The sequence below is a fragment of the Ochlerotatus camptorhynchus genome, unplaced genomic scaffold (genome assembly GCF_037179485.1).
Source record: "Ochlerotatus camptorhynchus isolate MF236.1 unplaced genomic scaffold, CSIRO-AGI_Acam_v1.1 ptg000510l, whole genome shotgun sequence".
NCBI classification, from domain to species: Eukaryota; Metazoa; Arthropoda; class Insecta; order Diptera; family Culicidae; genus Ochlerotatus; species Ochlerotatus camptorhynchus.
The window spans coordinates 85,472-98,129 of NW_027040994.1; the positions used below are offsets into that span (position 1 = coordinate 85,472).

At 37.9% G+C, this 12,658-nt stretch overlaps 1 protein-coding gene across 1 annotated transcript; it reads right to left on the reverse strand.

Annotated features, from left to right (window-relative positions):
• Positions 1 to 418: 418 nt before the first annotated feature.
• LOC135712858 (ubiquitin-like protein 7) lies at positions 419 to 1,859 on the reverse strand. The gene is made up of 2 exons (XM_065235924.1): positions 1,578 to 1,859; positions 419 to 1,515 (listed from the first exon to the last, which is right to left on the reverse strand). Exons 1-2 carry the CDS (start codon positions 1,720 to 1,722, stop codon positions 512 to 514), a joined length of 1,149 nt encoding a protein of 382 aa, XP_065091996.1. The 5' UTR covers positions 1,723 to 1,859; the 3' UTR covers positions 419 to 511.
• Positions 1,860 to 12,658: the final 10,799 nt, after the last annotated feature.

A 12,658-nucleotide genomic window follows, 5' to 3' on the forward strand; every position in this document is an offset into this window, starting at 1 on the left:
TGACCCCAGACCAATCGGGGTGAGAAAGCAGTCACGCTTACTACTACACCACCGGCGCCGGCTCAAGACATTCTGAATGATTGAAGATGTGCATTCGCTCTTATTTCTCTGTTTTGTTTTTATAGGTAATAAACACAGAAAAAAAAACCACCTAACTTGAAATGACAGATCACTGCATCAATTTAGCATGCGGACCGCTTTTCCATACAAATAAAAAAAAATTGTATGAAAACTACGGTTTGAACAAAAACAAGAATATGGGTGATAGTTTTATTTCCATGTTCGAGTGATCATCATTTTAACTACTCGAATGAACTGGTTAATTGAACATATATTAAAGTTGAGTAAAAATCGTAACTCTGGAGAATGGGGCCGACTGAGGTACCATAAAGAAATTTGCAACATTTTACGAAGGATGCATACTAATCAGAAGATTTATTAGTTTGATGGGTTTACAAACCGTTTATCAGGATAGGCATATTGTAAAGATTATGAATATGTTTCGTAAAATTTAATTGGCCATCCCACTGAACACCAAATTGACGGCAGCTTCTACGTTCCCATTGCACACGATCAGCGCTTGGAGATTCGTTTCAGTATCAGTCAGTCCCATTTCTCTCATTTGTTCCACTTCGGCACGATATTTGCTGAGGCTTGCTTCCAAGGTTGAGTGCTGAGACTGCGTCTGAGCGCCGACGTCATTGTCCGCGACCGGCGCAGGACCACCAGATGAAGGTGACGTGTCCATCGGTTCCGGTTCGTTTGGATTGGTGCTGGATCGTCGTTGCGACTGAATTACTTCCGTAAGGGCGTCCATGAACATAGACGACGTTATGCGATTGGAAGCAGGAGCACTACTGGAAGTAGAGGGCTGATTTGTTTGATCGGTGCTCTCGCGGTTATCAGCATCCCTCTGAGATATATTCGACAGAGAATTGTATGATGAAGACCCAGCAATTGCCAGAGCCGAAGCTAGCTGATCAGCAGTGATACGCCGTGCCGAGCGAACCCCGGTGGAAGTTGTAGGTGATGTGTTATCATCACTTGACGACGAATCTGATAGTGCGTCATCCAGTGCACTTTCGATTGTAGGCGAAAATGTAGTAGACTTCGAAATCATCTTCGAGTTGAGTAGCTGGACAATTGAGCGAGAAGCTTCAATTAGGATATAATGCTTTTCGGCTACGCGACGAATTGTTTCAGGCTGTTGCATGGACGACAGCAATATAGGATCTTTCAAGATAGATAAAGCCCACAGATCTTTGCGAATCGCAGGGTTGGCATCTAGTGCATTCTTCATAAATTCCGGATGCCGAACTTTCTGGAAGTTAGACGAATCTACAGTTCGCCATAAACCCAATATCTCCTGTACATCCGCTTCCGTAAAATTATGCACTTCCTGTGGAGTTGGTGATTCCGCCTTTCTTTGAATAAGATGAATCATAGAACCATTTTCTACTCCTTTGTCTTTAAGAATATCATCGTCCTGTAGCAAGTCTCCGCAGTAGATTAAATCTGCAAAATGAAAATTATTATGAATATTATAGAAATTCACTTTGTTGTCGTGTTCTACTTACCAAAATCCCCATCAGAAAAATCGCGTATTGCCTTGCTGGCTTCTTCGCGTAATTGCACTGTTTTGTTGTCCAAGTCGAAATTTTCTACCTTTATTTTCTGATACGATTTGAACGGCAAATGAACACCAAGGTAGAGAAAGGGCATTTTAAGGCCAGGCTGCGTTTTCGTAAGCACAAATTACTGTTCAAAACAGCAGAATTTACTGAGAAAATCCAGATAAGCTTCCAAGTTTTACAGCGAGTTGGGAAAAATGACTTGTCAATATTCTTTAGATCAAAACAAAGTCAATCGCCGACGAACGAGGAGCGACAGCTGTCAAGAATATATCTGCACGCTCGTTCGTTGTTCTCCTAATTGAGTTAACTTATACTCATTTTCATCCTTTTCATCACTTCTTGGTATACACGTCAATGCAATGGATTTATGAATTTGAGTAACTTTGACTCAACATGAAATAAATAAACGTGGACCTCAATTTTAAGTTCTAGTTACCTCTATGGTTCTAGCCCGTTTATAAACAAAAAATTTACACATGTTATCGTGCTGTACCGTTTATGTTGAGGTTTTCCGAAAAAAAAACATTTATCTCGGAAACCAAACTTGGTTGCAATTTAATAGGTTGCTTACACTGAGGCAAACAAACTTAAGAATTTCATATATGGCTCGACTTATGTGATTTCATAAGCGTGACTTGCACGCTTAGTGAAGTTCATCCGAATATGGGTCAAAACTACCCAAATGAATCCGATCTACTTTGTTCATTAATTTGCACCGAGTGGCAGGCGCGTACACAGCAAAAAAAAAATGTAATATCGATCAATGTAATTCAAGCTGATGTATGAAATAATGATGTAATAGCAAAAAGCAGATACAATATGACATCAATGGATGTAATTTTGTTCGCAAAATCGATGTACATCGTGCAACGTTATATTACACAACCGATGGATTGACCTGGTTGCAGCAGTTTGGATGTAATATTCAACAACTTTATTTTTCTGTGTAGGCAACATTGTTATACCGTGACAGCGGGCCCAGCACAGCAAAATAAATGATTTGAGCCCGGGATATGCTGCATACTGTCAAACGCTGCTGTTGGGATAGGCCTTGTCACTGGCCTGTTAATTTGTCAACTTGTCACTCCCAACATAGTTTCCCCATTTTTGGGTAAGTTCAATTTTAAACGATCTGGGTGGATTCTACCCAAATTTGGGTGGTTTTGAAATAGCGTGCATAATCGCGAAAAAGTGAACATACACTCAAAAATATTACTATACTCACAAAGATTAAAATTTAATCATTAAATCATTAAATTTTTTATGGCTTACCTACACGGTAACGGCAAAATACCTAATAATGACTAAAGAGATAAGTGGCGTTTAACGCTCGCACACTAGTGGGAGCAACGCCGTGTAAAGTTTGTTGTTTATTATTTTCCTCTGGCTAACCTAACAAATGTATGAAAGTAGATCTGTCAAAATGAGTTTGACATCGAATAAAATAATTGATTTTCGTTTCGTGTAGGTAATCAAATGGCATACTTTAAAAAAAATCACATTTTTTGGTGTAAATACAGAAATCTAAAAAATATGTCTATGTTGACCATAGCATGCTATAATGGATCAATGAAAATGCTGAGGTTTGACAGAACTGTGTCGTGGCTACCACAGTATTTTACATTTGATCGTCCATATACAGCAGTGCCAAAAGTAGGTTGTGGTGGGTTCAAAACTTGACCATCTAAGTTGATCAATTACAAATGGCATCAAAATTCGATTTTTTAAAAACATTTAGGCATGTGAAAAATCAAAATCTCGGTAGGTTTTTTACACGGTTTTTTTACACGGTAATATCATAGAGGTAACTCTAAGACAAGTAGGTCCCGAAGAAACGTGCTCAACTTTTTGGCTCACCTCTGGTACTATCTTCGGTCCCAAGCTTGTCGAATCACCCCTCGAAACATAGGAAAAACCAATAACCCCTCATTTTATCTGTCAAACTTTCATAGCGAATCAAAACAAACATTGCGTAGTACTAGAATTTCGACTAGAATAGGGTACGTTTATCGTTTGCTTGGGACCAATAGGCTACTAAAGTGGTGAGCCAATTTAAAATCGTTAGTTTCGTATTGATTGTTGGTAATATCCCCCGTGTAAAAAAAGACTTGAGTGTACTGTTTTCCAGCAAACTTCTGTCCAAACAGATTTACTGGAAAACCAGCCAAATTTATTTTGCTGGAATGATTGCTGGCTAGCAAAATTTTGCTGGTGCCCTGCAATAAAAAATGAGTGTGTGGGATTGAACATATACCCATTAGGGTCAGAAGCAGTCACGCTTACCACTACACCACCGGCGCTGGCACAACAGTCTAGTCCACAACACTCAACTTTCTTTCTTCTTTCCTTTATTTAACGTCGGTCTCTGTTCCGCAATCTAGTGCCAATCACCGACGGACATCGATTGCCACGTAGGACATCGCACCTAGTAATCCTGTATATACCCTAATAAACGGGTATCATACACTAACGATATCAAAGATGGTACGACCATATCACATAAAGTTGGGATGATATCCCGAATTGGTGGTTAGGCGCTTCTTATGGTTTTTGTTTACGCGGTCAGGATTACTATTCGCACCCATTAAACACACATGGGCCGGGACTGGTTATAACATGTGATAACGGTTGTCAAATGATTGCAACGCTAAGCGGCGCCGGTGGTGTAGTGGTAAGCGTGATTACCTCTCACCCCAGCAGGCCTGGGTTCAATCCCAGTCGGCGCCGCCGGGATGTTCTGAGGCATATCATCTCTGATCATGCCTTCCTTCGGATGGGAAGTAAAGCCGTTGGTCCCCGGTTCATGAGTTGATGGGTCGATAGGTAGGATCCAGGTGTGGGAGCTGCCTCCCTGCCGTCGCTAGCATTGGTGCACAGCACGGAAAACAAGCTCGACGGAAAACAAATCAAAGGAAAAAAAAAGAGTCCTCTCCAGGCGGGTTCGTATTGGTGCGATTTGCGTGTGTTAGTGAGATGAATTTTTTTGTAAGCTGTGAGAATTTTTTTGTTTGCTGTAAGAACTGTCTTTCTAAAGTCAAAATAAACCGAGGAGGGCGACACATCTAAAATGGCATGTAGATAGCAAACAGTATCAATATCTTTTTTTGGATCAGTGTATTTCTATCAGATTTCACTCTCTAGTATTCGCTGCATCTACTTTTTCGATGCTGCAGAAGATGCAAAAGATAAAGGTATATTTTCTGGTAGATGGCAACAGCGATAACGATTTATTGAGAAAAATGTATTTGGAGTTTGATTGCGCAGTGTGCGTTGGTTAAGTTATCAGCGAATATTAAGCATTTCTTACTAATAATTAGTATTACTCGCTACCGTTTTTACAACCCGGCATTCACTCTGTTATGTAAAGTTAGCGAGAATCCTCATAACGAAGCCTTTTCCAAATATTGTCTACACAAAACCCCGGCAGCAGAGTACGGAAGTGTATGTGCTGCGAAGTGCATCTGAGTAAATATCATTGGCCGAAGATAAAGTAGGGACTTGCACGCAAGTCGTATAAAAAGTTTAAAAATGCGCAAAATTTAGAAAAATACGTTGTTATTTGCAGAGAACTTGAGGCAGAAATATCGTCAGCATATGCGAATTACAATTCGAGAGTAGAGAACAATATAAAATCTGATCCCAAAACGTTCTTTAACTTCACGAACGAAAAAATGAAGTCATGTACATTCCCATCACGCATGCAGTTTGAAGAGTTTGATAGCACTGATAGTGAGGATATTTGTAACCAATTTGCTCGCTTTTTCCAAAACATATATAAGAAATCCAGTAATGCTCTTGATTTGAACTATTTTTCTTACCTACATGAAGGGGAAAATGACGTATCAGTTAATAATATCACTGTTCAAGAAATTTTTATGACTCTTGAAAGTCTCGATGCCGGCAAAGGACCTGGTCCTGATGAAATACCTCCATTTTTATTGAAAAAATTAGCAACTAGTTTTGTTAAACCATTGTTTTGGCTTTACAATTTATCTCTCAAAACAGGTGATTTTCCAAAAATTTGGAAGAAATCATTTTTAGTCCCAATATTTAAATCTGGCAAACGGTCTGACATTAAAAACTATAGAGGTATTGCAATTATTTCATGCATTCCTAAAATGTTTGAAGCAATTGTTAACCAAAAAATATTTAACCAGGTTAAGCATCGCATTTCAAATAATCAACATGGTTTTTTTTAAAGGTCGGTCAACGTCTACTAATCTTTTGGAATTTGTAAACTTTTCTATTGAAGCAATGGATAGAGGCAATACGGTTGAAACCTTATACACTGATTGTAGTAAGGCCTTTGACAGAGTAGACATTCCCTTACTTCTTTTTAAATTAAAACGTTTAGGTATGACAAGTACACTTTTAAAATGGATTGGATCATACTTGACAGAAAGAACACAGATGGTCCGCTTTAAAGGAAAAATATCTTCGCCAGTTAATGTTACCTCGGGAGTTCCACAGGGATCTCATTTAGGTCCTTTATTATTTATTTTATTTGTGGATGACGTGAAGTTTGTGTTAAATCGTTTAAATGTGCTCATATATGCTGACGATATGAAACTGATGGGACGAAAGATGCAAGATTCGAGAGTAGATGAAAGTAGATGACACAGATATAAACAGATAGCGTACGGTAAATAAATAAATAAAGATATGTGTGATTCTTGGTGTGATTAATGATGAAGATAAGATAATGTAGATGTGTCGCCCCCCTCGAAATAAACAACAAAACGAAAACAAACCCTACGCTTGCACGGTAACAGTAAAATACCCTTTTATGAGTAAAAGTTAACCCATTTTTAATAAAAGTGGCTTTACTCATTAATGAGTAAATTATTTTAACAATAATGAGTTTCTGCTAACAGTAGCTAACAGTTAGTACTTAATTGGTATAATAAATTACTCATTAATTATCATTGTCACTTTTATTGACAATGGGTTCACTTTTACTCATAAATGGATGTTTGATTCTTACCGTGCACATGACAGTATACGCTAGTGTGTGTAAAATTATATTATTAGTGTAGTGTTCGTGAGATCCTGCTTGGAGAACTCAATAGGGTATACCGAGGGGGCAGCAAATCCACAAAATTACCTTGCATACGGCGGTATTCATTGGATGAAAGTGACCGTGAAAGAGGACACTAAAATAGAAAGCTTTTTTTCCGACAGTTTAATCTTAGGCTGTGAACCATTTACCGAGTTAAATTTAACTCATGGTTAAAAGTGACATTTCGAAAGTTATTTTCTATGTTCGACAATCCCTGTGCTGTCGATCGACCGGTTTTCGAGAAGAACTCAGCCACAGTTGTCAAAATTTAACTTATTGTCGGTCAGAAATAACCACGCTCTGATAGCAGGGTTAATCGATAACTTTCCATCTTTCAAATTTTAACCAAAAGTTAAAATAATCAACCAAATGGTTCAGAGCCTTAGTATTCTTCTTTAGTATAATTGTAAAGGCCGGCGCACAATAGATACGTTTTCGGGTTTTTTGACAGATAATGCATGGGCTAACTGTCAAAAAACCCGAAAACGTATCTATTGGCAAATCAAAGTTGGCACTCGTGGAGAATAGAAGAACTATAACAGTGATGATGGTTTCAAAATTTTCCACGGGGAAGTATACGAATGCAATCTTAAAATGCTTTTATTTTGCAAATGGAACATTTTATTTAAATCTGGTTGCTGCTACAGTGGTAGAAAAGCTCAAATCTATGTGTACACCTAAAAATCTGAAAAGAAATTAATTTTTCTGTATTATTTGTCTATTGAGTAGTCCTTAAGTTTTCTACTAACATAGCATCAACCAGATTTAAATAAAATGCTCCATTTGCAAAATAAAAGCATTTTAAGATTGCACTCGTATACCTCACCGTGTAAAATTTTGAAACCATCATCACTCTCATAGTTCTTCTATTCTCCACGAGTGCCAACTTTGATTTGCCAATTGTGCGCCGGCCTTAAGACGATAGGAAAAGAAACAGTGTTCAGTTTGCTCAGAAAGTTAACAGTCAATTTGTTAGCCGATACCCGAGCAAAGTCCAGCATCAAAATTGAAATCAAGTTTTGATATCAACATCGCAAACTGCTGCAACCAGTTTACGCAATTGACAAATTTGATATCAAATTTTGTTTTCATTTTGCTGTACATTTGCTCTTCAAAAATATGTTGTTGCGGGTTTGTTTTCATAAACGAGTGCACGGAGGGATTTGAGTTCACTCTCTCGACAAAAAGTGACACAACAGCAGGGCCCTGTTTACTAAAAATGAACACATGAATAATACTAGCGTAACATTTGAAACGGGCCTATCAATTTTAGTATACAAAACTTGTTAAGCCCGTTTCGCGTGAACCAAATACGCCCACGCAAACTAACAACACCATCGGGTAGGGAAAATTCTCTCTTCGGTTCTCGTGAAAAGGACCTAGCTTATTGTTTACAAAAGTTCATGGGCCCTTTTCAAATGTTACGTGAGCATTATTAATGTATTCATTTTTAGTAAACAGGGCCCCGCTGTTGTGTCAATTTTTTTTTCAGTAGATGAACAAAAGTTCACTCGTGCATTCGTCTATTGCCTTAGCATAACATCAAATTGAATACTTGTTTTGTTATCAACAGGAAAAATTGATATCAAATTGAGTTCATAGTGTTTGTGAAGTATATCTTCCGTGACGTCAAACTCCACTTTTTTCATGTCAAATTTTCAGGAGTTTTTCGTCATCACCGATTGTTTACCTGTTTTTTTGCTACAAATACCAACAAATACCCTCTTGTGTACACCTGTACCTCATTGGGTAAGCTCCAACTCGGATTAACTTTTAATAGCGTCCTTGTTTGGATGATACACACAATGTTTGCTTTGAGCTACATCTTAAGCCATTTGCAAAACCCATAAACACACTTAAAAACACATGTAACGACTCTTTTTGCATTTTGAAAAAGTAGATGACTCCATTTTCAATCTTTTTACAATCAAAATAAATTACAGACCTTAGGAATTCTAGAGATACCTCAATTTTTGAAATTCATAAAGAAATGGCTAAGCTATGCCATTGCAAACTTGCAGTTACACGTTTTTCGGAGGCATCGTATTGGAGTGTTAAGCTGAGGGACTGGAACTGCTCTACACAACATTCGTTGATAACGCGTTAATATCATAGAGGTAACTCTAAGACCAGAAGGTCCCGAAGAAACGTGCTCAACGTTTTGGCTCAGCTCTGGTACTATCTTCGGTCCCAACCTAATCGATGCACCCCTCGAAACATAGGAAAATCCACGAACCCCTAATTTTATTTGATTTTGTGTGGTGGATGGGTTTCGGGCGTGGACAGGCATATGGGTGATAATATTAAGTTTACGTTAGGATAACGTTGAAACATTGAGAAATGTATCGCTTCAGTTTAAGAAGCACTTCACTTCACAACCGATGAACCATTCTGACGCCCACATTGCCGTGCAGGCGTCGTGTGTTGGCAGGGTCCAATATTGGACAGTTTGACGTTTATAAAGTACCATCAGTTAAAACTGTATTCTTGAACTTTATCTCTATACATTCTTAGATGTTTCTTAGTAGATTATCATGTTGGTGTAAGCTGATTCAAAGAGTAAATGGTATTAACATTGAGCTGTCCATAGTTGGGCGTTGTTGAACTTCTGGTACTTGCACAACATTTCATGGGAATACCAAAGTAACCATATAATCCCAAAATAGCTTTAGGTGTGGGTTCAGAGTGGTACAATGTCACTGAGATATGGTTAGTTGGGTATTCAGATGAAACTATTACTTTAAAAAACTAATCCTGGTTGTATCTCTTTTTCGTTTTTTCGTTTGCATGTAACACTGTTTGATATTACTAACCGCACCGAGCCTTCATTCCGGGTGGTGAGCGAACCTGAAGAAGAAGAAGAAGACCATAAACCCCTTCTCGGAACGAGTGTTTTGTTAGTGGACCTGGTCTGCGATTCAAGGTTGGACTCTGTGATGATAAGTATCACATAACAGGTAAAGTAGGCAGCATAATCTTTATCGAAATGTAAGTATTATTGACAATAATCATAACTAGATTATATGCAAATTTATATGATAGGTATCTGGATCAACGTTGTTTAAACATGCGGTCGTGACGGCTAATATATATAGATATCATTTTAAGTCATATATATATATATATATATATATATACAGCAATTCCATAGAAAAAAGTTATAGTGGGTCTCAGAATTTCATGAAAATTGGTATAGTTCTTCCTTATCAAAAAATATTAGACTCGTATTTTTTTATTGCGCCATTAGGGTGACCATTTCCGTGTTAGGGTGGTCCAAAAAATCATTTTTTTTCAAAAATGTCTTTTTTCAAAAATTTATTACTTCTGAACCTCTTGACCGATTTTTACGATTGACCCTTCAAATGAAAGATGTTTTAATGTAGTTTTAGGAAAAGTTATGAAACACTCAAAGATATTTGATTTTGTAGGAAAAAAAATATGTTACAAATGCTTTTTCTTGATTTTCACTGCGAGGGTCTTCAACAACTTCTTATTTTAGTATTTTTAATTGAAAGATCATTAAATTTTACATAACATATCAAAAAATTAGCGATGTCGGAGAAGCAGTTTTAGAGATACAATTTTTTTAAATAAAAAATTATTGTTCCGCAATATATGCACCACACGTGCATGGAAACGATGAAGACGCAAGGTAGTTCACAATGCGTCTCCATCGAGTCACAGCAGCTGTGACTAATGAAATCTATGACTAACTTACAAGCTGGGTGCAACATTCAGTTCAGCCTGGAGGCTGTCCATAAACCACGTAGACCAATTTTTAAACATTGCAGATCCTACCTCCCCCCTCGTATACTTTACTAAAATTTTAAAATATTTTTACCGAGCGTATACTGTGGCTGGACTCCCCTCCCCCATTGAAGTCTTCGTGGCTTTAAAACAGGCCCCAGTTTGACATTATTAATTTTGGTATCAAAATTCTGGGAGAAGTACTTAAATGCTACAAATAATGACGAGGTCGAAGAAAAATAAGTAAAACATGAAGCATTTATTTTCTTTAATTACAATTTCACACATTTTTCTTCCGTTGAAAATGAATACCGTTTGACAATAATATACTTTTCATTTTGAGGCTTAAAACTATGGAATGACTGTGTCCCCGAAATTTTGTTCACATGTATATAACGGTTTTTCAATTTTCTTTCCATTTTATTGTAATCGGATTCCGAAAAAAAACTGATAGTGTATTTTTTAATCTGGCTTAGAAATAGCCCATGAGTAAAGTTCTTGGGCCGTTGTTATATGGTGGCCTTGCAAACTCGTTTTCGTAGCGTTTCGTTTCAATACTCCTCCCAAAGCATCACAAGGGCCCTTTCCATGACAAGTTGCGAAAAAATGGCAGTCGGCAGCAATGCCAAAATCTTTTTGCATGTTGCATAAATTAAAAGCGGTCATCTTATTTTTATATTGGCTTCCTGATCCATCTGAGAAAAAGTAAATCTGTTGTAAGCTTGGCAATTTACATTTTATGAACGCTAGACAATGCGTAAGAAATAAACGAACTGCGACATGATTATGTTTAGTGAAATCAGCAATTGCAATACAACTAGTAAATTTCAAATCGTTAGATTCTTCGTCCTTAAAATAAATAGCACAAGGGTGAATAGTACATTGGGCGTTCGCCCAATGAAAGCCTTGAACTGCATCCTGCACAACGAAAGAATAATTCTCCGAAAAATCACAGATTATGATGCATTCTGTAGCTTTCAAATTGCTTTTGACGTGTTTCATGTAATTTGCCTGTTGCTCAGCTATAAAGTTATGCGGCAATAAATTGAATAATTTTTCTAAAGAAGTATCAATAAATTCCTGTGTGTCCATTTCAACTAAGTCCGTAATGCATCTCTCTACTTGACGCCATTGTTTTTTTTTTTTATCTAGTTCGTTTATTTGTAAGGCTCAATCGCGTTAGCTTTACGGAGCCGATAATTCATTGTTCTTTGTTTGTAACAAAATTCACTTAATTCTATGTCTAGTAGGAGTTGGGCCGGATACTCGCGGCTTACTCGAGGTTAGAGGGGTACATTGTCGAAGGATAGGAAAAGGGGAGGAGCTTGGGAGTAGGGTATCGTTGCCTCATCAGAGCGTTGTCGCCAGTGTGAACGGTAGTGTGGTTCTAGATTCGTCTGGAGTTCGACCGGCTATACGCCATTGTTTGAATTGTATTGATTCAACATGTCCGTTACTAAGAATAGTCATTAGTTCTGTGGCCAAAATTTGCGTTCCTGAACAATTTTTGCAACACTGCAGCCAGCATTGTTCACTTGGATTTTGACAAATTATTTTTTTAAACAAATCGTGATAGGAATCAACACCATCTGGGAGTGATTGTCTGCTTTGTAGTGTTTTAAAAATAAGTTTAACGTTTTTTTTTTTTTTTTTTTTTTTTTTTTCTTTGATTTGTTTTCCGTCGATCTTGTTTTCCGTGCTGAGCACCAATGCTACCGACGCCAGGAAGGCAGCTCCCACACCTGGACCCTACCTATCGACCCATCAACTCATGAACCGGGGACCAACGGCTTTACTTCCCTTCCGAAGGAAGGCGTGATCAGAGATGTTATGCCTCAGAACATCCCGGCGGCACCGACTGGGATTGAACTCAGGCCTGCTGGGATGAGAGGCAATCACGCTTACCACTACACCACCGGTGCCGCTGAGTTTAACGTTCTGATGATATATACAAACGCATACGGTATGCGTGCCACTTGTCCCTGCCAAAATGCAGTGTTTCGGACGGTTACTGGCGAACATGGAAAATCCTATTTTAATATCAGGATATGTATTTTTAAAGATGGAGTACGCCTCCTGCAAGTTACACAAAACTAATCTTCTTTGTACGTAGATTTCGCCTTCATCATTTTTAGATATTAAATAATTTCTTTCCCCGGACAAACACGACTTATATCGTCACTATTGTAAAAATCACGAACAAGCATTATCGTTGGTT

Excerpts from the sequence above, each read along its gene's own strand:
- LOC135712858 (XM_065235924.1), bottom strand. The coding sequence starts at position 1,722 with ATGCCCTTTCTCTACCTTGGTGTTCATTTGCCGTTCAAATCGTATCAG. Across the intron at positions 1,516-1,577 it reads TTTTTCTGATGGGGATTTTG|ATTTAATCTACTGCGGAGAC; the intron begins GTAAGTAGAACA and ends TTCATTTTGCAG.